The sequence below is a fragment of the Equus przewalskii genome, chromosome 14, assembly GCF_037783145.1.
Source record: "Equus przewalskii isolate Varuska chromosome 14, EquPr2, whole genome shotgun sequence".
In the NCBI taxonomy this organism is placed as follows: Eukaryota; Metazoa; Chordata; class Mammalia; order Perissodactyla; family Equidae; genus Equus; species Equus przewalskii.
The window spans coordinates 10,333,104-10,360,776 of record NC_091844.1 but is presented as its reverse complement, the minus strand read 5'-3'; the positions used below and the strand labels follow the sequence as shown (position 1 = coordinate 10,360,776).

At 34.6% G+C, this 27,673-nt stretch overlaps 1 protein-coding gene and 1 pseudogene across 31 annotated transcripts in view; both read right to left on the bottom strand.

Annotated features, from left to right (window-relative positions):
• Window positions 1–382: 382 nt before the first annotated feature.
• Window positions 383–27,673, bottom strand: part of TSGA10 (testis specific 10) — a 122,191-nt gene continuing 94,900 nt past the window's right edge. For 28 of the 31 annotated variants that reach the window (XM_070572012.1, XM_070572016.1, XM_070572031.1 and 25 more), the window contains 5 exons: window positions 20,818–21,027; window positions 7,196–7,398; window positions 5,161–5,265; window positions 4,855–5,004; window positions 383–1,117 (listed from right to left, as the gene is read on the bottom strand). In XM_070572012.1, coding sequence (XP_070428113.1) covers window positions 1,093–1,117; window positions 4,855–5,004; window positions 5,161–5,265; window positions 7,196–7,398; window positions 20,818–21,027 — 693 coding nt within the window. In that variant the 3' untranslated portion in view covers window positions 383–1,092. Of the gene's footprint in view, window positions 1,118–4,850; window positions 5,005–5,160; window positions 5,266–7,195; window positions 7,399–20,817; window positions 21,028–27,673 lie in introns of those variants that run through there. The other 3 variants (XR_011525878.1, XM_070572006.1, XM_070572007.1) reach the window with 3 other exon arrangements.
• On the bottom strand, window positions 13,970–14,302 carry LOC103541935 (large ribosomal subunit protein eL37 pseudogene; annotated as a pseudogene).

The window sequence follows — 27,673 nt, the reverse complement described above, 5'->3', positions numbered from 1 at the left end:
AAACTAAAGTGAATATATAGCATGAATTTATAGTAAAATATCAGCAAACCAATGATTAAACAAGATGTAAATCAGGGAACTATCCTGCTTTACTGTAGTTATAATGGATAATGACTATATAAAATGAGAAACTGTCTATGTCATCTGAATACTATTAGTGACAGGACTTTTTTTCTTATTAAAATGGCAAGAATACAAATAGCTGCTATCAGTAAAATACAGCAGTGTTCAGGCTCTAATATCAACATTAAATCATAAGCAATGGACAGAAAAGGTAAGAGATTTAGGAGGTTTTAGAGGAAATAAGGAAACATCACCGAACTTGTTACTCTACATTATAGACAGCTGTCACAGGCAAAAAAATAAATAAATAAAGTGGCAATTAAGTTGATTGCAGTACTTTAATGTTTTAAAGAAAACTTATTAAAAATACAGATTTTTAAAAATCATACATTCTTGACAGATATAGCATCACCTACCTTTCTAAAAATAGTAGGGGTAAACACAATTGTAGAAAATGTATGTTAATTAGTGATACAATACTATGGATTTAAAAACCTTGACACACTCCTACTATCTGCTGCTTTGAAGTCAGATTATTGCCTGGAATTTATGTCAGGTTGGTTCCAAAATGGAATATTGGTTCCCAGGCCAGTGTCAGTAAACTGTGCCTATTTTGGCACAACTTCTCTAGCCATGAAAGCACAAATCAAAAAGAAAAAAATTAACCAACCAATTATTTGAGATACCAAGAAAGGAAAGGAAATCAGTTTTGTAAAAACACTTTTCCCTCTTTTTATAAGCTTCTTTATTTACTCCGGATAGTTAACATAACAGTGTTCAATAGTGAAGTAAGCAGATTTTACACTCACTATTACTGTATGGATGGAAAAAGCCATATGCATTTTTGTTTCTATAAGTCATCTCAGATCGCAGCGATATGGCACATAAGAACAGAGATTCAGAGGCACAAAGTTAATAAATACATTTAACATTGTCAAGCATTCAAAAGATAAATGCAATCATATAGCAAAAAAAAAAATCAGTTTGTGACTTTGACCTTTCCCAAGGATGTGAAGAATCTTTTTCACGTCAGAAATCTCTATAGCAAAGATTCCTATGAGAGAGAAAAAAAATTATGCAGATTAACATTTTTAACTCAACGATTTCACCATGTTCAAAAAATGTATCCTAATGTCACTTTGGCAATACTCGACATTTTTTCCTCAGCTTCTGTGAAGGAAACAGATACAATGTATCTTTTTCACTCAGTTTTCACAAACTGTGGTACATACATATCGTGGAATAATACTCAACAATAAAAGGGAATGAACTGTAAAATAAATAAAATATTAGAGAACATTAAAAAAATAATACATTATGACCAAGTAGTGTTCATACTGGAAATTCAAAGATGGTTCAATATTTGAAAATCTATTTATGTAATTCACATATTAATAGTTCTAAAGAGAAACTGTATCTCCATAGATACTGAAAAAACCCTTGACAAAATTAAATACCCATTCCTAATAAAAAAAATCTTAAGTAAATAGGAATGGGTGGATATTTCCTTAATATCATAAAACATATACATCTCAATCCTAAAGATGGCATCTTACTTAACGGGCAAACCCTAGAAGCATTCCCACTAAAGGTCAGAATCAAATCAAAGATGCCCACTTTCTCCACTATTTTATCCAATAAATTTATTTATTTACTCCAATAATTTATCATTATTCTGAAGATATTAGCTAATGCAATTAACTAGAGAACACAATTCAAGAGATAGAAATAGTAAAAGGAGGAATAAAATAATCTCATTTTGCAGATGACATGATAGTATACCTGGAAACCCCTAAAGAATCAATGACAAAACCTAATGAAATAATAAAAGAATTTAGCAAGGTAACACGATAGAAATGAACACACAAAAGTAGCGTTTTTTTGAAGATATAATGAATGGGGGAAAATCCCATTTATAATGGCAAGAAAAAGATAAAATATTTAAGAATAAATTTAACAAGGAATGCTCAAAACCTATATAAAGAAAACTATAAGCCATTCCTGAAAGAAATTGGAAAGACATTTCTTCTGATTTAGGATGTCTCAACATTATCAAGATGTCAATTCTCCCCAAGTTAATTTATAAATTTAATGTGACCCTAGTAAAAATTCCACCGGGCTTTTTTTAATGGAGCTAGACAAGTTGACCCTAAAGTTCAAGTGGAAAAACAAACTCACAAGAAAATATATGTAAATACTTAAAAAGAAGAGTTCTTCCAGCTTCCAGATATGCTGGAGCTGGCTCCAAACTGATTGTAACTATTCAGGAATTTTGTGAGCTGGTGGTTAAACCACTGGTAGCTTGAAACTGGCCACGAAACTGGCCCCAGAGGGAATATTTACATTGTAGAAATTGGCAAGTGCTACAAACCAGGGCTTCTCCGTTCCCTTCTTTGGAAAACCAGTTTACCAGCAGATCATTGGACTAGCCCTGCAAAATTAAAAATATTACAAAGCCTCTATAATTTAAATAGTGTGAGACTGACACATAAATACGCTAAATGGGATAAAGGAGAAAGTCCAGAAAAAGACTTGGATCACTGGGACAAAGTCTCTCTAATAAATGATCTTGGGACAACTAGATGGTGATTTAGAAAAAGATAAAACTAGATCCATTCTTCAGACCATACACAAAATCAACTCCAAATGGATCAGAAATCTAAATGTAAAAAGTCAAAATATAAGTACTAAAAGAAAATATCAGTGAATTCCTCTATTTTCTGGACATATGGAAAGATTTATCTAACCATAAACAGAAATCCAGATGCATTAAAGAAAAATATTTAAAAACTTGACTACATAAAGATAAAAACTTTTACATGGAAAAAATAGTATAAGTAAAATCAAAAGAAAAATGACAAAACGGAAGGAAATATTTGCAACATATATCACTGATGAGAGGATAATCTCCCAAAATTATAAAAAACTGTTTTAACAAACAGATGAAAACCCATTAGAAAAATGGGCAAAAAAAGAATAGATAATTCAGAAAAACAGATATAAAAATAGCCCTTAAACATATGAAAAGATAGTCAACTTCACTCATAATAAGAGAAATGCAAATTAAAACTACACTGAAATATTGTTTCTCACCTGCTATATTGGCAAAGATTCAAGAGCTTGACAGTACGTACACTCTGCTAGTGAGGCTGTAGGGAAACAGGCACTCTCACACAGCTAATGGGAATGCAAAATGAGACAACCCTGTGGAGGAGAATTTGGCCCTATCTAACAAAATACACATGCATTTACCCCTTGAGTCAGAAATGCTACTTCTAGGAATTTATCCTGAAGATACACCTACAACAATATGAAAATACATTTGGACAAGATTATTGATTACAGCCTTATTTATAATTGCAAATTGTTGCGAACTATCTAAATGTCCAAGTATAGAAGGTTGGTTGAATAATTACGGTACAATCACACAATGGAATGCTATGCAGCTGTAAAAAGGAATGAGGAGAATCTCTACGAATCAATATGGACTGACTTCCAGAAGATATTAAGTGAGAAAAGCAAAGTGCAAAAAAGTATATACAGGATGCTACCTTTTGCATAAGAAAGGAAAAAGAAGAAAAAAAATATATCTAGATACCATTGCCATAAAACCATAAAGGAAGGGGATGGGGGTATGGGGACATGGGATGGAAGGCATACAGGAGAGAATGACACTTCTCTGAGTATTACTTTTTTGCAGAGTTTTGACTTTTGAAAGCATATGAATTTACATATCCAAAAATTAAATTAAATCAAGGAAAAAGCTATGAAGGGAAAAAAAATGAAAGCATATTGAAACAAACGAATTTAATGTTATTTCAAATGTATACCGTAACTACAGTGAAAGGAAAAAAAACGAATTAATCCAAGTAATTTATGAACACAGTATTTGACTATACGTCCTCAAGACTTGGGCAAGGTAGTGTATGGAGATAGGAAGGAAGAATTGCAAACAGATTTTGAACTTTTTAAAATTGGTCTGTTTATTGTAGTGACAGATGTGAAGAAATTTTGAAACTATTTTAGATGCATTCTAGGATTGAGCAAAGGAGTAACGATGCTGATGCTGTTGTGTAAATGTGTTGATGTTGAGCCAGGGCTTTCATGGTAGAAGAGATACAAATACAGAATAAAAGAAGGCAAGGAAGAAACCTGTGAGGATGGTTTGTAACTGGAGGTATTGGTTATTTTTTTAAAAAGTGTGTGTGTGTGTTTGTATCTAGCAAGAGAGAGGATGTGCAAGAGTGTGAGTGCACAAGACAGCACATGTGTTGTCTTGTAAACATATAAAAAGAAAATGGGGTAAAATTTTAACAATAATGAGTATGGGTAAAAGGTATACAGATGTTCTTTGTATTATTTTATTTTTATTTTTGCAAATAAAAATGTTTTTACAAAACTTGTGACATAGATATTTTCATTTGTGAAAATACATAAAATATTTTCTTCTGAAAAATTAACTTGATATTTTCCTAGAGTATGTGTATTTTATGGTGCTATAACAATTAACGAATATTTTGTTAATGAAAGTACATGAAAAAAATTTATGTTGTAGAAATAAAATCAGATTTTTAAAATATAATTTATGCAAACAGATAAAACAGAGATCTTTCACTTTAGCACATTTATATAAAACTAATTATCAAAATACTTTATTTTTATGTCAACATATCTAACCACGTAATCATGTTTAAATAGCACTGTGAAGTTACCGAGCTTCCTTACACCCTCAAATATTCACTGTATATATTGCTATATGATCCCCAAGGAATGGCTCTTTAAAACACTTACTCTTCTAATGATCGATCGAGGCCCCGGTCAGGAGATCGACGGTGAGCACGTTCTGGTGAATGACATTTTGTATTTGGCTTCATCGTAGAGCTCAAATGATAAGCATTACTTGAGTAATTCTGGCGGCGCAGTTCTTGCACAGCCCTCTCCCTAATGCAAAATAGTGAGACTTTTGAACTTTATGTCCAGTGACATTATGTAGTTCAATTCATAATTTAAAATCTAATCATCATGAAATGACCCAAATCTGTTGTTATCTAAGAAACAATGCTTTCCAGGCAGAATACTACATAGAGACAAACTTACCTTTCAAAGCGCTCTGTCCCTAGTTGTCTTTTGGTAATGTCTAAATCAGTTTCCAATTGCGTTACGACATTCCTGAACTGGGCCACGTCTCTACTCTGGATGGCCCTGTGTAAAAGAACATAAGAGTGACAGTTGATTAAACTTAAAACATGGCTAGGACCCCCAGAATACATCAAACCATGCTGGCAATGACTTCTCAGCTGGACCTAAGCCAAACTGTGATTTTTATGGATAGATGTATTAGTACATCGAAAATATGCCAATTTTGGATGTAGCAAATGTGCAAAGTAGCCTACTTGAAAAGGCTAAGCTGTCCTCGTCCCTTTCAATTAGTTAAACTTTCTCTATCTTAGTTTCCCTATGTTTAGATGGGGTTATATCATCTATTTACTGCAAATCTTTTCTTTTTTTTCCTTTTGGTGAGGAAGATTGGCCCTGAGCTAACATCTGTTGTCAATCTTCCTCTTTTTGCTTGAGGAAGATTGTCACTGAGTTAACATCTGTGCCAATCTTCCTCTATTTTGTATGTGGGATGCTGCCACAGCATGGCCTGATTAGCAGTGTGTAAGTCCCTGCCTGGGATCCAAACTGCAAACCCTGGGCCACCAAAGTGGAGCCTGTGAACCCAACCACTACACCACCAGGCTGGCCCCTGCAAATCATTTTTATGAAAGTATTTTGAGGTATTATATGCAAAGCAGTACGATGAGCAAATAATCAACACACTGGAAATCACTAGTACTAGAATTAATACGGTCTGTTTGATACATATATATAAAATCAACCAAATGCTTTATATATACTAATAATGAAATTTGATATACACACTGTTGAAAACATAAAATCTCTTCAATCTAACAGGATCTTCCTTAGGGCTATGGCCTCAAACAAAGCCTTGAACACCCTGTGATAAGGCACTATCATAAAGAAGATAATGACAGAGATGAATGCTGCTTGCACAGAACATTCTATCCTCTTTGCTGCTTTTAGGACTGCGTTAGTGACTGCTGAAATCTAAAACTTGAGAGACTACGAGCGCAAAAGCTCATCATGCTTACCAGCTCTAAGTGATAGTACTTCCTAGCCAGTCTAAAACAAATGCACCCCTAACGGAGGGAGTTTTGGCACACTTCACTAAGGCAGATTTCCACCGACTAGCTTGAGAAAGCGATCCTGTAGAAGCGGTTGGAAGAATCACAAAAGCTCAGCTGCAGCGACTGAACAGAACGACTCAGTCACAGCTGCCAGAACCTGAAAACAGTTTCTGAAGGAAGCTGGCCCTGGCTTTGCAGCCGTTGCTTTGTCAGGGGCTCCCATGAGAGACTGATTCCCGAGAATATGATTCCTATCCTGCCCCAGGTCCCATGCTCAGACAGGAGGGCAGAGCAGAGGTTGGACAAAGAAGTGACAGAGATGGGACAGATAAGAACAGAGTGTAAGGGTCCCTACCAGTTTTTGTGAAAGGTGACCAAGTTTAATAATAAAATATTCACTATCCAGGCAGGCATTTCCATACAACCCTGCAGCCAGGGGTCTTACAGTAAGGTGCTAATGGTGCTAGGGATTCTGGAAAAAAACAGCCAAAATCAGTGCTCTGGGGGAAGTCTTCAGTTCTTCTAGGATATATGTACAGGTGCACAAGGAAACACTATGTGACAAATGGGAAGACTAGGTAGCAATACCAGCCAGGCCCATAAATTGAAAAATTCTTCTGGTTTCAGAAGGGCTTAATGTTTTTTCTAATCTGGTTATAATATTTCTTAAAGGCAATATTTTAGATCGGACATTCTATTATACCCAAAGCTCTGTTGGAAACAATCAACAGAGATGGTTAAACTTAAATTTAGATAAACATATAACAGAAATAAAGTAGTAAATCTTAAGCAAGTCACAAAATTTCTGGTCCTCAGTTTAATTAATGGCAAATTATGGGTGCTAAATTGTCTAAATTCCAGCTTTAAAATTCTACTAACCTATAAAGTATCAAAAATTTAAGAAATATGAATTTATGTTATTACATTGTTAACCAACTCACATTTTATTTTCTGCCAAACAAAGGTGTTCTTTAAGAAGCTGAATTTCAGATTCCTTTTCTTGAAGCGCTATCTGAGACTGATATTCTTTGTCTCGATTGGCCATCAGCAAAGCTTCTAGATTCTGCATGGAGATTCTCTCATTTGTCATCTGACTCCTGAGGAGTTCTATTTCAGAGCGAGCAGAATCTAACTCATTCTCCATCTGTACAATAACAGGAAGATATCTGTACTTATCCCCATTCATTCACTTAACTGATATATTATCAGAGCTCCATAAAAGTTTTTTGTTATAAACTGACAACCCATTTTAATTTCTTGATTAGAAATTGTGTCCTCCTTCTTATCAAAGACACATACACACCACCCTCCCCAACACACACGATCACTTTCCCCAACTCTCTGATCAAGCAGAAAATTCATTAATGTAAGTAAGACTTCTTAATTCCAAACTGCAAAAAATTTCCATTTCCAGCTGTGATATTTCTTTATGTATTTCTGCATGCCTGACATGGTGATATCCATGACTCTTGCTTTGTCCTGAGTTAGGTGACTTATAAACACCTAACTACCTTAGGGAATGTCATTGTACCCCATAGTCAAGGAAGATAAGGAGTAAGTGCACATTCCTTCTCTTGCATAAATCTGTGGAAAGCCTCATTTTTTGAAGATTATCTTGAGCCTAGAATATACTCTGTAGGTCAAATGTTTCTTCTAAAAGATGAAAACCAGACATTACTATTTAGAAAAACATTAGTCCTTATCTCATAATACACATTATAATAAATTACATATTCATTTAAAAAGTTAAATTTGAAAAGATAAAACTCTAAGAAAAGAGAATTAAATAAAAATGAAATCATTTGGAGGCCGGCCTGGTGGCACAGTGGTTACGTTCATGCACTCTGCTTTGGCAGCCCGGGGTTCCCAGGTTCGGATCCTGGGCATGGACTTAGCATTGCTTGTCAAGCCATGTGGTGGCAGCATCCCACATAAAACAGAGGAAGACTGACACAGATGTTAGTTCAGTGACAACCTTCCTCAAGCAAAAAGAGGAAGACTGGCAACAGATGTTAGCTCAGGGCCAATCTTCCTCATAAAAAAAAAAGAAAAGAAAGAAAGTACTTGGGGAGGGATAGGCAGGTAGGCGAGATATCTGACCATATAAAAAAGAGACACTAATGGTTAATATAAACTTAACCAAAATTTATAAGGAAACAACCAGAAGAAAATAAACTCAGTAAATAAAGAATTAATATCTTACTAATATAAGGAACTCATATAAGTCGATGAGAAATAGAAACTAATGATATGAACAGAAAATTTATAAAATACAACTAATTAGTAAACATACGGAATAGATTTGTGCTTACTAATAATCAAAGAAACATAAATTAAAACAAGATGCTATTTCTAGTCCAGGGTTTCTTAACCTTGACACTGACTTTTTGGGTTGGATAATTATTTGGTGTAGGGAGTTGTCCTATGCATTATAGGATGTTTAGCAGGAGACCTGGCCCCTATTCACTACAGGCCAGTAGCATCCCCCTACTCGAGTCATGACAATCAAAAATGTCTCCAGACATTGCAAAATGTCCACTGGGGAGCAAAATTTCTTTCAGTTGGACCACTGTTCTAGTTTATCAAATTGGCAAATTTCTTAGTGTGTGTTGATTAACATTAAAATGGGCAATGCAATCTCATATACTCTGCTGACAGGAATATAAAATGGAGCAAATAGCAATGCTGTTTTTTTGTAATAGCTTTTTTGGAATATAATTCACATGTCATACAACTCACCCATTTAAAGTGTACAATACAATGGTTTTTAGTATATTAACAGAGTTGTAGAACTTTTTCATCATCCCAAAATGAAACCCAGTACCCATTAGCAGTCATTCCCTGCACCCCCGAGCCCAACCCCAGCAATCCCTAATCTACCGTCTACATGATCTACCTTATTATGGACATTTCATATAAACGGAAGCATACAATGTGTGTGTGGTCTTTTGTGACTGACTTCCTTCACTTAGCATAATGTTTTCAGGAATCATTCATGTTTTAGCAGGTATCAATAATTCATTACTTTTATTGACAAATAATATTCCCTTGCATAGATATAGGAACATCTGAGTTGTTTACACCTTCTGGCTATTACAAATAATGCTGCTAAGAACATTTGTGTACAAGTTTTCCCATGGAGCTGTTTTCATTTCTTTTTGATAAATAGGAGTGGAATTTCTGGGCTTCATGGTAATCCTATTTTTAATATTTTGAGGAACTGTCAAAATGTTTTCCAAAGTGGCCTCACTATTTTACATTCCCACCAGCAATGTATGAGGGCTTCAAATCTCTACATCTTTGCCAATACTTCTGTCTTTTTTTATTATAGCCATCCTAGTGGTTGTGAAATGGCATACTTTTGACTTGCATTTCTCCGGTTATTAATGATGTTGAGCATCTTTTCATGTGCTTGTTAGCCATTTATGTATCTTCTTCAGAGAACTGTCTACTGAGATCCTTTGCTCATTTTTTTCAGTTGGGTTATTATTAAGTTACAAGAGTTCTTTGTATATTCTAGATACAAATCTCTTATCAGATTTATGATATGAAAATTTTTTCCCATTCTGTGCATTGTCTTTTGATTTTACTGATGATATCATTTACAGCACGAAGTTTTTTATTTTGATGAAGTCCTTTTAATCTATTTTGCTTTTGTTGCTTTTTTTTTTTTTTAAAGATTTTATTTTTTTCCTTTTTCTCCCCAAAGGCCTTGGGACATAGTTGTATATTCTTAGTTGTGGGTCCTTCTAGTTGTGGCATGTGGGATGCCGCCTCAGGGTGGCTCGATCAGCGGTGCCATGTCTGCACCCAGGATTCGAACCGACAAAACACTGGGCCGCCTGCAGCGGAGCACGAGAACTTAACCACTTGGCCAAGGGGCCAGCCCCTTGTTGCTTATGTTTTTGATGTATATCTAAGAAAGTATTATCTAATCCAAAGTCACAAAGATTTACCTTTATGTTTTCTTCTCAATAGTTTTATAATTTTAGCTCTTACATACAGGCCTATAATCCATTTTAAGTTAATTTTTGCATATGGTATGTAATAGGAATCGAACTTCATTCTTTTCCACATAGATGTTCAGTTGTCTCAGTACCATTTGTTGAAAAGGCTATTATTTTCCCCATTAAATTGTATTGAAACAAATTTTTAAAAAATCATTTGGTCACAAATGTAAGAGTTTATTTCTGGACTCTCAGTTCTGTTCCATTGAGCCATATGTTTTTCCTTATGCTATTACTACACTGTCTTAATTACTATAGTTTTGTAGCCAGTTTTGAAATTGGAAGTGTTAGTCCTCTCACTTTGTTCTTCTTTTTCAAGATTGTTTTGCCTATTCTAGGTCACTTGCACTTCCATATTAATTTTATATCATCTTGTCAATTTCTACAAAGAAGCCAGTTGGGATTCTGGTAGGCATTGTATTGAACTTGTAGATCAATTTGGGGAAGTACTGCCATTTTAACAATGTTAAGTCTTCTAATCCATGAATATGAGACGTTTTTCCATTTACATAGGTCTTCTTTAATTTCTCTGACAATGTTTTGTAGCTTTGTAAAGCACAAGTTTTGCACCTCTTTTGTTAAATTTATTCCTAAGTATTTTATTCTTTCTTGAGGCTATACTTTCTGGTGCAATTCCATTTGATGGAATTGTTTTCTTATTTTCATTTTTGGATCATTCATTGCCAATGTATAGAAATGTAATTGATTATTGCATATTGATCTTGTATCTTGCAACCTTGATAAACTCATTTATTAGTTTTAATCATTCTTTAGTAGATTCCTGAGGATTTTCTATATCCAAGATCATTAATCTGTGAATAGAGATAGTTTTATTTCTTTACCAGTCTGGATGTCTTTTATTTCTTTTTCTTGCCTGATTGCCCAGGTTAGAACCTCCAGTACAATGCTGAATAAAAGAGGTAAGACAGGCATTCTTGTCTTGTTACTGACAAGAAAGAGGAAATCATTTAGTCTTTCACTATTAAGTATGATGTTAGCTGTGGTTTTTTGTAGATGCTCTTTATCAGAGTTAGTTAGTTTTCTTCTGTTGCTAGTTTATAGAATGTTTTTATCATGAAATGGTATTAGATTTTGTCAAATGCTTTTTCTGCATCTATTGAGATGATCATTGGTTTTTGTTCTCTACTCTATTGATATGATGTATTTCATTAATTGATTTTTGGGTATTAAACCAATCTTGTATTCCTGGGATAAATCCACTTGATCATGGCATAAAAATCTGTTTTATATGTTGTTGAATTCAGTTTTCTATTAATTTCTTAAGAATTTTTCATCTAAATTCATAAGAGATATTGATCTGCAGTCTTCTTTTCTTATGATGTCTTTGGTTTTGGCATCGGGGCAATACTGGCTTCATATAAGCATTGGGAAGTGGTCTTTCCTCTATTTTTGGAAGAGTTTGTGAAAACTTTGTATCAATTCATCTTTAAACATTTGGAGAATTCACAACTGGAGCCATCTGGGCCTCAATTTCTCTTTATGGAAGTTTTAAAATTACTAATTCAATCTCTTTACTTACTATGGATATATCCAGATTTTCTATTTTTCCTTGAATCAGTTTCAGTACTCTGTGTCTCTCTGGGAATGTACTGATCTCACCTAAGTTATCTAATTTTTGGCATTTATTGGCTCATAATATTCCCTTATAATCCTTTTATTTTCTGTATGGTTGGCAGTGATGAGCCCTCTTTCATTCCTGGTTTTAGCAATTTGACATCTCTCTCTCTCTTTCTCTAGGTCACTCTAGCTAAAGTTTTGTCAATTTTGTTGATATTGTAAAAGAACGAGATTTGTTTTTTTGATATTCTCTATTGTTTTCTCATCTTGATTTCATTAATTTCTGTTCTAATCTTTATTATTTCTCTCATTCCTCTTACTTTAGGTTTACTTTGCTCCTCTTTTTCCAGGGTCCTATGTGGAAGGTTAGGTTAGTGATTTGAGGTCTTTCTTCTTTTTTAATATAGGAATTTACACCTATAAATATCCCTCTAAGTACTGTTTTAATTGGATCTTATAAGTTTTGGCACACTGTGTTTTCATTTTCATAATATCAGAGTATTTTCTTTTTCCTTTGTGATTTCTTCCCTGATTCACTGGTATTTGAGAGTGTGTTGCTCAATTTCCATGTATTTGTGAATTTCTCAAATTTCCTTCTTTTACTGATTCCTAACAATTTCATTCTTGGGTAAGAACATATTTTGTATGATTTGAATCCTTTTAAATATATTGAGTCTTGTTTTATGGCCTAACATATCTCTATCCTGAAGGGTCTTCCATGTGCAATTGAGAAGACTGTATTCCATTGTTGTTCGGTAGACTGTTTTACAGATTTCTGTTAGTCTAGTTTAATTTTAGCTTTGTTGGAGTCTTCTATCTCCTTGATGTTCTGACTAGTTGCTTTCTTTATTATTGCGAGTGGGGAATTGAAGTTTCCAACTATCATTATTGAACTATTTATTTTCACATAAATACAGAAATGTTATTCCTATATAGCTCTATTTCTTCTGCCCCTCTTTAGTGCTATTAGTATTTTATAAGTTACATCTATATATGTCACAGGTCCAGCAATATAGTGTTATAATGATTACTTTTTAATTAAAATATCTTTTAAAGACGTTGGGGCCAGCCCAATGGTATAGCGGTTAACTTCCCTGCATGCTCCACTTTGGTGGCCTTGGGTGTGCAGGTTTGGATCCCAGGTGCGGACCTATGAACCACTCATTAAGACATGCTGGCGGCATCCCACATACAAAATAGAGGACAACTGGCACAGATGTTAGCTCAGGGCCAATCTTCCTCACACGTACACACAAAAATCTTTTAAAGACATTGATAGAAGAGAGCAAGCCTATATAGTCAGACTTAGTAGACAAAGAATTCAAAGCAGCTAGTTTAAATATGTTCAAAGAATGAAAGGAAATCACGTGTAAAGAGGTAAAGGAAGGTATGATGATGCTGTCTCATCAAACAGAGAATAATAATAAGGAAACAGAAATTATAAACTGTTCTCAAAGGCAGTTTCTTTTGCTTGCCATTTACCTGTTGATGGGTCATACTTTCCTGTTTCTTTGAAAGTCAATTTTTTGTTGTTGTTGAAAACTAGACACTTTAGATGATATACTGTAGCAATTCTGAATTCTGATCCTTCCCACCTCAGGGCTTGTTGTGGTTCCTGTTTCTTTGTTTATCTGTACAGACAGTTTCCATGAAGTCGATTTCCCTTGCAGTATATAGCCTCAGATGTTGCTCCTCAGGATACCTGCACAGTCACCCTAACTTCCTTTCCACTGGCATGTGCACAGTCACTCTAAACTCTCCCCCTGGAAGGCTGTCTGACTGTCCTTCTCCTTGGTCCCCCTGTTAAGTTTCTGTGAAGTTTCTACCTGGTGTATCTCTACTGGTATCACATCTAAATGTCAGCCTCCATTAATTGCTAGCTGACTGCTCTATTGATTTTGACAATGGTTTCGGGCATAAATTGCTTCACAGTCTGATCCAGTGAAATTTGGGCCCCTTTTTGGGGGTAGTTTTGAGACGAGTCTTTGAGGATTGCTCTGACCCCAGGAGGGCCCTTCTTAGCTGTCACTTTCCATGGTTCTCTGCTAAACTTCGAAGTAGTCTATTGTTTTGCTTCTTGTTATCATGAAGTTACTAGTTTCCTTTAAAAAAAAAAAAAAAAAAAGAACATTTATTGCATGACTGTTGAAATCCTTAAGATGAATTGAATGCTGCAACAGCTGCCATCTTGGGTTTAGGTGTTGTTCCTTCACAGAATCCATGCCTGAATCTGTGGTATACAATTTTTCGCTGCCTCATTGGACCAGTCCCAGTGGTATTTCATCTTTTAGCCTTGGCATTCCAGTTGTACTTTCTCTTCTACTTGGCAGGGTAGCCACATTTGCCACAGGTCGACTTCTGAAGGTGGCAGGCCTTAGAGCCACAACAGCGGTACAACATGTGGGTCTTATTGTGATGCTTTCCAAATGATAACATTTCCTTCATCATCTTGTTTCGGCAGCCAAGACCAAAGAGAAGGCACTTCTGCTATATTGCGCTCAGAAGCTTCTGCCCAGGGGACTACACTAGTTTCCTCTTAATTGCAAGACATCACTTTTTGAAGGTTCTCTGGCTACATATGCCAAAATTTCCACTTCTAGGAATATATCTTAAGATATAATGCAAAACGTGGTAAAAGTGCTATGCAACAAAATATTTACCATGTTGTTTTGTCCATAAATAAAAATCTTTATTGCCCAGCAAAAAGGAAATAGTGAAAGTAGAATAATCAGTTGTAATATACTGCTATTGCAAATATGCAAAAGAACACAAAAATCTGGCTAAGAAAATAAAAGATCTAGAAGAAAATGTAACAAAATGTCTATAGTAGGAGAAAGGCCCTTATTCTAGTTTTAGGTCCTGAAATCTATTGTAGTCTAAGATGATGACTACACTTTTAAAAATCCTTTGCTTCACTAAAAATTATGAGATTCTTCAAAGCACTTTTCATATTATTCCTAAGGAAACCATCCATAGCATACGTATTAATTGAAGAATATTAAAGGAAGGATATTTGGAATTCATGGTCTCAAAATTTCTCTTGAGAAGAGTTAAATAACGGACAGTATACTACATTTATTTGGAAGATAGAAAACTAAGACTTGAGTGAATTGTATTGTATATGAATTATATCTCAAAAAATATATTTTTAAAAAAGAAAAGCAAAGAAAACTAAGACTGTAGAAGGTTCTAGAATTCCTTATTCTGGTGCTTTAAATCATTTACACAGGAGAATGAAGGTGGAGATATAGATCTTTTGCCCTTAACCTCTACTTTCTCATTTAAAATTATCTGAGTGATTCTAGGAATGCAAGCCTGGTTCACTATTAAAAAATCAATCAGGGGCCGGCTCCATGGCCAAGGGGTTAAGTTTGCGCACTCTGCTGCGGTGGCCCAGGGTTCGGATCCTGGGCGCAGACATGGCACCACTCGTCAGGCCATGTTGAGGCGGCGTCCCACATCCCACAACTAGAAGGACCTGCAACTATGATATACAACTGTGTACAGGGGGGTTTTGGGGAGATAAAGCAGGAAAAAAAAAAAAGATTGGCATCAGTTGTTAGCCCAGGTGCCAATCCTTAAAAAAAAAAAAAAAAAATCATATGACCAGGCTAAAGAAGAAAAATCACATGAACATATTAATTGACGCATAAAAAGCATTTGACAAAAATTCAATACCCATTCTCATTAAAAACTCAAAAATATAGGAATAGAGGGAAACTTCCTCAACTTGATAAAAAAAATCTACAAAATCCTACAGATAATAGAACACAATGATGAACAACTGAATGCTTTTCCTGTAAGATTGGGAAGAAGGCAAGGACATGTCTACTTTCAGCACTCTTATTCACGTAGCACTAAAGTACTAACCAGTGCAAAAAGACACAGAAATTGGAAAGAAAGAAATAAAACTGTCCCTATTTTCAGATAACATGATTGTCTACATTGAAAATTCCAAGGAATCTGCAGAAACACTCCTAAAACTAATAAGTAAGTTTGGCAAGGTCACAAGATATAAGATAAAGATTCCAAAAATCAATAGTGTTTCTATATACTGGCAATTAACACATTGATAACATAATTAAAACTAGAACACCATTTACAATAGCTCAAAAAAAGAAGAGAGACTTTGTATTCTGTAGGTGTAAATCTAACAAAACATGTATAGAACTTACATGCTGAAAACTACACAAACCTAATAAAAGAAATCAAAGAAGATCTAAATAAGATATACCATGTTCATGAATTAGAAGCCTCAGCATAGTAAAGATGTCAATTCTTCCGAAATTGACATACAGGTTTAATGCAATTCCTATCAATAACCCAGAAAGATTTTTTGCACGTACAGACAGATTATTCTAAAATTTATATGTAAAAGCAAAGAGACTGGAATAGCCAAAACAATTTTGAAAAAGCAGAATAAAGTGGATGGAATCAGTCTACCTGATTTAAAGATTTATTATGTAGCTACAGTAAATCAAGAGTACGTGGTTTTGGTGGATAGACAGACACAAAGATCGATGTAAAAGAACAGAAAACCAAGAAATAGACCCACTCAAATATATCCAACTGATTTTTCACAAAGGTACAAAATCAATTGAGTGGAAGAGAGATAGCTTTTTCAACAAATGATACTAGAGCAATTGGACACCCATAGGCAAAAAATAAAGCTTTATGTAAAGCTCATACCTAATGCAGAAATTAATTCAAAATGGATTATGGAATTAAACATGAAACATAAAGCTATGAAATATTTAGAACAAAACCTAGGGAAAATCTTTGGGATTTAGAGCTATACACAGAATTCTTAGATTTAAAGCCAAAAGCACAATCCACAAAAGGAAAATTGAGAAATTGCACTTCATCAAAATTTAAAACTTTTGCTCTGAAAAAGTTCCTGACAAGAGGAGGAAAACACAAATTATATAGTGGCAGAAAATATTTGCAAGCCACATATTTGATAAAGGACTAGTATCTGAATATATAAAACATTCTCAATATTCAACATTGAAAAAGCAAACAATCCAATGAGAATATGGAAAAAAGACACAAAGATACATTTAATCGAAGAAGATATACAGATGGCAAATAAGCACACAAAAATATGTTCAACTTTATTATCCATTAGGGAAATGCAACTAGACCACGATATAGCACTACACTTATATCAGAATGGCTAAAATAAAAAATAGTGACAACACCAAATGCTGACAAGGAGGTGGAAAAACTGGATCTTTCATACACCATTGGAGGGAATGCAAAATGGTACAGACACTTGGGAAAACAGTTTGGCATTTTCTTAAAAAACTAATCATGCAACTACCACATGACCCAAAAACTGCATTCCTGGGCATTTACAGAGAAATGAAGACTTATGTTCAGACAAAAGCCTGTACGCAAATGTTTACAATAGCTGTATTGGTAATATTAAAAAAACTGGAAATAACCCAGATGACCTTCAATGAATGAATGGTTAAACAAGCTGTGTTAAACCAATAGCACGGAATACTACTCAGCAACGTAAAGGAATGAACTACTAATACAGGCAACAATATGGATGAATCTCCAGAGAATTACACTGAGTGAAAAAGTCGTATCCTAAAAGGTTACATTCAGTATGATTTTATTAATATAACATTCTTGAAGTGACAAAATTATAGAAATGAAGAACAGATTGGTGGTTGCCAGGGGGTAAGGAGGGGTTGGGGATAGGAGGGAAGTAGATAGGGCTACACAAGGGCAATGTGATGGATCCTGTGATAGAAATGTCCCATATCTTGCCTGAATCACTGTCAATATTCTGGTTGTGATATTATACTATAATTTTGCAAGAAGTTACCATTGGGAGGTACCAGGTAAAGGACACACAGGATTTCTTTGTATTATATACTACAATTGCATGTGAATCTACAATTATCTAAAAAAAAAAAGGTTTAATTTAGAAAAAATTATTTGAGTGTCTCCTGTATGCAGAGTACAGTTGAACAAATACAAAGATACAAATTCCTTGCACTTGAAATTACAGCTTATCATGGGGATAAATATATAAACATAAATAACTGAATTCCAAAGCTAAAAACAATTTATGTCAGGAGTATTTTAAAATACTATGAGAATTAGCCTGACCATTTCACACTCATTTGGATAACTATTAACAAACAAAGAAAAACTAGGGGCAGGCCTGGTGGCATAGTGGTTAAGTTCATGTGCTCCGCTTTGGTGGCCCAATGTTCGCAGTTTGGGATACTGGGCACGGACCTACACACCAGTCATCAAGCCATGCTGTGGCAGCATCCCATATACAAAATAGAGGAAGACTTGCACAGATATTAGCTCAGGGACAATCTTCCTCAAACAAAAAGAGGAAGATTAGCAACAGATGTTAGCCCAGGGCCAATTTTCCTCTCCAAAAAGAAAGAAAAGCAAAAACTAAAACTAAAAGATAATTGTTGGCAAAGATGTGGAGAAATTAGAACTCTTGTGCATTGTTGGTGGGAATGTAAAATGGTATGGACACTGTGGAAAATAGTATGGAGTTTCCTAAAAAAATTAAAAAATAGAATTATCATATGATCCAGAAATCCAACTTCTGGGTATAGGCGCCAAAGAATTGAAAGCAGGGTCTTGAAGAGATATTTGTACACCCACGTTCATAGTAAACATGATAGCAGAGTGTCCATCAACTGATGAATGGATAAGCAAAATGTGGTCTATACATACAATGGACTATTAGCCTTAAAAAGGAAATAAATTCTGGGGCTGGCCCCGTGGCCGAGTGGTTAAGTTCGCACGCTCCGCTGCAGGTGGCCCAGTGTTTCGTTGGTTCGAATCCTAGGCAGGGACATGGCACTGCTCATCAAACCACGCTGAGGCAGCATCCCACATACCACAACTAGAAGAACCCACAACGAAGAATACACAACTATGTACCGGGGGGCTTTGGGGAGAAAAAGGAAAAAATAAAATCTTTAAAAAAATAAAATAAAATAAAATAAAATAAAATAAAAAAAGGAAAGAAATTCTGCAATATGCTACAACATGGATGTACCTTGAAGACATTATGATAAGCGAAGTAAGCCAGTCACAAAAAGACAAATACTGTATGATTCCACTTATAGGAGGTACTAAGAGTTGTCAAAATCATAGCAACAGAAAATATAATGGTGGTAGCCAGGGGCTGGGGGGGAGGGAAGAACGGAGAGTTATTGTTTCACAGGCATAGAGTTTCAAACTTACAAGATGAAGAGAGTCATGGGCATGGATGGCAGTGATGGCTGCACAACAATGTGAATGTATTTAATACCAGTGAACCGTACACTTAAAAATGGCTAAGATGGGAAAGGTTATGTTACATGTATTTTAACACAATAAAAGAAAAAATACTATGAGAATAGTAAATAAGCTATAAAAAATGGAGTAAACATCCTTAAAATATTAAAAAATTAATATAAATCATTACCAACTTCATATATAGTTCTACTGCTAAGGGTAACGATTTTAAAGCTTAAAGATTACTGGAATATAGCATACTTCATCACAGTGTATTATTATTATTTTTTTTTTTTAAAGATTTTATTTTTTCCTTTTTCTCCCCAAAGCCCCCCGGTACATAGTTGTGTATTTTTCGTTGTGGGTTCCTCTAGTTGCGGCATGTGGGACGCTGCCTCAGCGTGGTCTGACGAGCAGTGCCATGTCCGCGCCCAGGATTCGAACCGACGAAACACTGGGCCGCCTGCAGCGGAGCGCGCGAACTTAACCACTCAGCCACGGAGCCAGCCCCAGTGTATTATTATTTTAATAAGCTTTGGGATAACATTTTCTGGCATTTCATCTTTATATTGTTTCAACTGTTATAATAACATGCATTACTTTCCCAATTTGAAACCACCAAGTAAAAAATGTTTAAAAAAAAAAAGGACATACTATTTGAATTTTTACAGTGAGTATCTATTTACGAGTTACTTTCATCATTAAAAAGTTCTTGCTCAAACAGAAAACAATTTAGGGAAGAGTCTGAGAATTCTGCCATATATCACCTTTTTAATAAAATATAGTGGATTCCTACAGAAACCAACCAGACACATGATATTCATATGTATCATACCCTCCTAACAAACAGTAGACTAACAAAATAAGAAGTTCAACAGGTTTTGGTAATAACAGAAATCTAAACATGACCAAAATTTGTTGATATTTCAATTATAACTACGCACTTTATACACATTTCCCTTTAGGATCGGGGCTCCATCTATCTTTCCAAATGCATCTTCAGCCACTTTCACCCATGCATGTTCACTGGCCACTGCAAATTACCTACACTGACTCAAGAATTCATTATACCTCCATACCATTGCCTGTGCTGTTGTTCCCTAGGAATGGAGTGCCTCATCTTTTCTGAGCTCAGTGGTACGTCCTTGTGAACTCCTCCCCGACACACATAGACTGAATAGGAATTCCCTCTCTAAAACCTTGACTATTTCTTATTAGAATAACATTCATCCCAAATTATTTGTATGTCAATACTGGGAGGTCCTAGAGGGCAGGGGCCTGTATCTTTTCAATGCTATATTCACAGTGACAAGAACAATGTCAGGCACACACTAGATACAATCAAATAAATTACAGTTTAAAAGAATCCAGTAATTACTAAATAAATTTAGCTTAAAAGAATATCATTAAAATTATAATTTAGCTGGGTAAACCTCAACCTCATGGTTCTTTGCTGATTGCTACATCAATGTGTTTTACAATTCTTCTGGCTAAAAGTAAATGCAAATTACATATTCAAAGGAAGAGTTTCTGTTATGTTCTTGGGTTGTTTGGAACATAGTGGTCATAAATTAATATCTCAGACTTTAAAAATAAAATCTAAAGTTGAAAGATTGATGTAATATTTTATAAAAAAAGAATTTATTTTCCTAAAGTTGTAATTTTATAATAGTAATATTAAAAGTACCATTTAAAAATGTATTACATACCATTTCTATTTCTTGATCTTTAGCAACCAGCTGTCGATTAAGAAGTTCTTTGCTTGAGTCAAGTTTAATACAAAGTTCCCTTGTAGAAGACAAATCTGCAAGGGCAGACACTTTTTCAAACTGAACCTTCTGAAGCTCCTCTTCCATCTTTACAACAGACTTATGTAAAGTAGAAATCTGGGACTTGTAAGACCTTTCTGCATTTAAGTGCTGCAAGGACAAAATTTTATATATATACATATATATATATACACACACATCTACATATATGTACACATATATACATATATATATACAAATATATATATATATATACATTTTGTAACTTAAAAAACTACAACATGGAAAACAAAGTGGGGCAAATCTTTTAATGATAGTACACTTAGATTATAAGGAACTTTAGATGATATAGGTGGTAACAATATGTACAAAAAACTCTGGGAAAGATAAATTTGGGTTTCAGATTTCTATACATAAAGTCCATGAGTAAGGTGGTCAACTGGTCATTGTTTTAAATGTACTTAGAAAACAACTTTCCCATTTAAAAGTCTCAGCCCCAAAGCTACTTGAGATATACATGTTTGGTCTATAGTTCTGTCTATATTTGTCACAGTTTCAATTATTCTATAATATAAATATTATTGCTGTTAAAGACAAAACATGTGTCACTGTTTCATTCACAAATATCCATTTTCCAATTCTTGAATTGCATGTTGATATTGATCATAATATCATATAATGAGGACTGATAACTCTCTAGCACTTATTAATACCTCTAGGTAAAAGGATTCTGGGCAAATATAAATTAAGAATACATCCACATTATGGGAAATAAGAGCACATTTAAAAAACTGTAATATGAGATACAAGTTATATAAATGCTTTCAAACATTCAAGATAATTCTGCCTCCCCTTTTTTTCAGAAAAAATGTCTTATGTAAGTACACTGCCACCTACAGAGAAGTACTTGCTATTACGTGAAGCTAACAGAACTGAGAGGCAAATAAAGAAATTTTTCTGCTTTTACAAGTACAAAGCACAAAACAATTGCTCATGGAATAAGTTATTTGGCTACAATTCACTCCTACCTTTTTTCTTCCCTTCCTTCCTTATTCACTCTATTTCTTACTTCTTCAAACAACCTTCTATCCATTCATCTACTCACATGTCTATCCACCCATTACATATTTATTGAGTATATTCTACATTCTAGTCAATGTGCCTAGATGCATATCCAATGCACCTGTAAGCAAAATGGTCTCTGTTCTCATGAAACTTACAGATTATGGGGGAGTCATGCATAGATCAAATACTCACACAGATGAATAAGTATAAATACATATTAAGCAAATACTTCTAGAGAGAAAAGTGTACAACAAATGAAAGTGACCTAGACGGACAGGGTCAGGGAAGTCAGGAAAGGCTTCCCTGAGTAAAGGATCCTAGAGCTGAGATCTATAAGGTGAGTAGATATAGAGTGTGCTGTGGGAGCAGCATTTCAAATCAAAGGAATGCTAACTGCAAAGGCCCTGGAGGGAGTGTGTGGAGGAAGTGAAATGACATGCTCCAAGAACAGAGAGAAGGCTAGTAGGGTTGGAGCTCAGATAGCACAGGGAAGAGTGATAGGAGACACAGTCAAAAAGGTTTACAAAATTCACAAGACACAGCCTACTAAATTGGGTTAAAATTTAAGTTTTTATCCATTGAAACGTCTTAAAGAGAGAGGTGATGCAATGAGTTTTGTGTTTTGGAAAGATCACTCTGGATGTTTCAAGTTCTAGTAAGATAGTTGACTAAGCTAAGAGGAAAACCTTCTGGATAAAATAGAACAAAAAAGATATTTTTGCAATTCATAGCTGAGTTTTCAGGGAAGAAAGAGAAATTCTCACATGCCCAAAACAAAGAGAAAACAAAGCCAGAGCAGTAAGTAAATGAGCAGGCCTAAGGCTAAGAGTTAGGGGTAGGAAGACTCAGTAACAGTAACTGGCTTATGGTTCAACATTCAAGCAAAGGTAGGAGACAAGAATTTAGGACTAATGGAGAGCTGGAACTGAGACTATAATCTGGAACTCTTAAAAGGAGGCTCCAGAAGAAAAAATCCACTCAACCTCACAGAGAAACAACCAAAAGTTTATCTTGACCTAGTTTTTGAATAGGGAAAAAAATGTCTTCTGTAAGAAACGGAAATGTTAGGTCTGACTTCACTCAATTTTGGAGTCTCACTTTACACTGCCCATCCCCAACTGTAAACTTTAACATAAAGTTTGTCCCATGCAAATGATAATCCAGAATCCCTTTATAGAAGCAAACCCATCTCCCTAGCCATACAAGATTCTAGGGAGGGGGAAAAGTCTTGCTTAAGAGGAGCATACAATCAAACACAGGAGAACACAATCCATCATGAGTGAGAGTCAGAGCAACATAACACATAGCAGGTTCAGACTTCTAGAACTTCAAATTATTGAACAAAATATTTTAGAAGGCATGGGAAAATATACTTAAAAAATTTAAAGACATTTAAAAAATTGAAAAGAAAAGAATACAACATAAAAAAATAGGCACATTTGAAGAAGAATCAAACAGAACTTCTGGAAAGAAAGGAAAAGTAGTCAAGAAAGTGAAAATTTTAATGAATGCATCAAAGAACAGACTAATACAGCTGAAAAGGGAAGAATGAACTAGAGGACAGATCACAGCATAGAGAGATAACCATATGGAAACTATGCTACGAAGATTAATAAATATTTAGACTAGAAGATTCAAAAAGCATATTATAAAAGTTGAGGGAGACAGTAGAGTGAATTTGGAGGCAGTAATACTCAAAGAAATAACATCTGAGAATTTTCCAAAATTAATAAAAGGCATGATTACTCAGACTGAAAAAGTACAACAAAACAAACCCCCCTCCCAATAAATCCATACCTAGACACATAATAGTGACACTACAAACAAGGAGAACAAGAAGACTTTAAAAGGAACCAATGACAAAAGATAGACTTATAAAGAATGATAATTAGAATGAGAAAAGATTTCTCAAAAAAAAGAGGCAACAATTATTTTTAAAGTTATCAAGGGAAAATAACTCTCAATGTACAATTCCATACTCAGCTAAACTAACGTTCAAAAATGAAAGTAAAATAAAGCCATTTTCACATAAAGGCTGAGAAAATTAACTCACAGATCAAAGAAAGGAAGTACTTTGAAGAAAAGAAATTGAATTTAGAAGAAAGAAATAGAATGCCAAAAGTAATGATAATTGAAGAAGTTCATAAACATAGGGGTGGATACAAATAAGTATTGACTGAAAGAATAAGAATAGTAATGATTTATTTTTAAGGACATAAAAAAACCAAGGTGGAACTAAAATAGTACACAATAATATTCCAAAAGATTGGTGTGTGTGTGTGACAGAAAGAGAGAGAATGAGAGAGGGCACACATGCACTACTAAGCAGTGTTGGGCTCAGTATTCAAATATTCTTAGGACCATGTATTGTTTAGGAGGAGGGTTGGAGATACTAACAATAGACTTTGTTAAATATGCATATTACAATTTTAACTACTAAAATAGTAGATTGAAAAAAATAACTTCCAGACCAATGAAAAGTGGGGGTAGGAAGTGTGTAAATAAAACAAAGACATAGACAAATAAAAAGAAAGAAATAAACATAAAAGAATCACAAGTAGAAAGTACAAAATAAATCAGTAATAGTAAACCTAAATGTGCCAGTAATTCAAATAAATACAAATGGATTAAACTTATCAGTTAATAGAAAGATATTCTCAGATTGAATTTTTTAAAAAATCAAGCTATATGATATTTATTAGAGTCAAACAGTTGAAAAGAATTTTAAAAAGATATATAATACTTCTGTTTCCAGCTATGATGAGATAAGTGGCACTGAACTTATCCTCCCACTGTTAACAACGAGAAAACTAGTTTAAAAAAAATAAATAATTGCTTCCAAACATAGGACAACAGGCAGCACAGAACTGTGATCTCTGATAGAAGGAAAACAAACAAGGTGAGCCCTATGATCATCCCACTTTCTGTCTGGAGACATTTTCCAGTCTGTGGCTCAGCGAAAGAAACTTCAATCACAGCATGGTTGTTTGGCTGAGTTGAGGAGACAGAAAAAAGCACCTGAAATGTGTGAGGGCAGGGTTCCAGAAACAAGGGATCTACACAAAAAAGATATCCAGAAATTTGCCTAGGAGTCTCCTTGAGTCTGTTGTTGAACACTGAGCCATGAAAATATAGAGTGAAACTCTAAAAGCCTTGGAAAGAACAACTAGAGAGCTCTAAAGTAAACAATTCTAAGCTGATACATGGTTGAGAGATATCAAAGTTTGAACCTGCCAAAGTGAAGAGTCCTTAATGAACATGCTGGGCTGAGCATTTAATAGAGAATCCAGGACTGCACCTCAGTGGTAGGGCTAAACTAGGATTAAAGAAAAGACTACTTTAGATCTGTCCTAGAAAAGCTTAAAAACAATCTTGAAAGTATCAGTTGATCTGCAAGTAATTTAACAGCCTGCCAGAACAAATCCAACACTCTTGAAGGAAGACAACAAAATCCAATGTTCAACAAAGTAAAATTCACAATATCCAGCATCCAATTAAAAAATACCGGACATGTAAAGATGCAGGAAAATGTGACCCAAAAGCAGGATAAAAATCAGTTGATGTAAATAAATGCAAAAATGACAAAGATGATAGTATTAGTAGACAAGGGCTTTAAAATAGCTATTACCCAGACAAGAAGGAGTAACAAGGTGTGAATTACCACGTTGCCACAAACAAGTAGGAAGATGGACAAAACATAGGAGTGAAAAACCTATTTCCAGACAATGGATAGCAGGTAGCAGAGAATTATGATCTCTGAGGGAAAGAAAACAAACAAGGTGAACCCTATGGTTGCCACAGCATCCTGCCTAGAGGTGAATTCTGGACTGTGATGCAGGAAAAATGAACCAAAATACAGTCCAGTGATCTTACTGAGTTCAAAAGATAAAGATCAGGGTTCAGGGAAGTTGAAGTGGCTAGAACTTGTGGAGCAGAGCATCAGAGAGAAGAGAGTTATGCAGAGAAGGAGTTCCAGAAATCTGCATATGCACAGGTGAAACTCCATGAGGTGAGGCAAAAAACAACTTCCTAGGAAAGAACAATTACCAAAAAACTTGTGAGCCAAACAATTCCCACAGCTCATATAGGACCAGGAATCACTCAAAATCTCATCAGCCAGAGTGGAGACACTTCAACACTTCATTGACTATACAAGCAATCAATAGAGACCCAAGAAGGGTCACATCTTAGAAGTGGGGATAAAGTAGCCCTAGAATAAAGACTAGTCTAGAGCTCTCCTAAAGAGCTTATAAACAATCCTTGAAAAGATAAAGTGAATGTCAATTAACTTAACAGTTTGACAAAATAAACCTGATATTTTTAAAATCGAGCTCTCAACAATGTAAAATTAACAATGTCTAGAATACAATCAGAACTTACTGACTGGGCCCAGAAATAGGAATATGAGACCCATAATTAAGAGAAACGTCAGTCAGTAGACACAGAATCAAATGTGGCAGAGATGATGGAATTAGCAAACAAGGACACTAAAACAGCTATTATAAATGTGCTCAATATGCTCAAGGATTTAAAGGGAAAAACAAAAACGATTAGAAGAAAAGTGAAAAACATTCAACGAACCAAACAGAAGTTTTGGAGATGAAAATATAATCTTTGAAATAAGAATTTCACTGAATGGAATTAACAGATGAGCTATATCAGAAGAAAAGATCAGCAAATTTGAAGACACAAAAAAAGCAACAATGTAAAATAAAGCAAAACCAGGAAAAGACTGGGAAAAAATGTATAGAATCTTAACGATCTGTGGAACAATATTAAGAGGTCTAATATACTTTAAATTGGAGTTCCAAAAGAAAAGGGGGAGGCGAGAACAACAAATATTTGGAGAAATAATGGCCAAATATTTTCTGAATTTGGTGAAATTTATAATCTCAAGGAATCTTGAGTGTTATAAACACAAGGAAAACAACATCAATACCAACTGCTGGAAGTCCAATTGCTGGAAACCAGTGATAAAGAGAAAAACATTAAAAACAGCCAGAGTCAAAAAAGAAACATATTTAGAGAAATAAAGATGAGCTTGACCTCAGACTTCTCTCCAGAAACTACATAAGCCAGAATACAATGAAAAAACATTGCTAAAATGCTGAAAGAAAAAATACCTACCAACTTAGAATTCTATGTCCAGCAAAAATGTTCTTCATAAATGAAGGTGAAATAAACACTTTTTAAAACAAACAAGACCTGAGAGAATTTGATGCCAAGAGAACTGTGTTTGAAGAAATTTTTAAAGGAAATTATTCTAGCAAAAAGAGCAAGCTGGTGGACAAAAATTTGGATGCACCCAAAGGAATGAAGAGCATTAGAGATAGTAAATATGTGGGTGAAAGAAAAAAAGTCTTTCATTCACCTCATAGTCTTTAAAGATAACTGTTTAAAGTAAAAATAATAACAATGCACTATGGGGTTTACTATATATGTAGAAGTAAAATGTAAGAACAGTAGAATAAAGCATGGGAGGGAGGAAATAAAAGCATACTATGAGGTAATATATTATTTGAAGGTATGATCATTAAAATATGCATGGTTTATATTCTAGAACAATCAGTAAAAAAAAAAGTAATGATGTATAGTTTATATGACCACAACAGAGAGAGAGAATGGAATACTAAAAAATGCTCAATATAGACTGGTGACATCAGCATCATGGTGGAGTGAGCTCTTCCTTTAGTCTCTCCTCACTAAGATACAATGTAAAGGACATTCATAA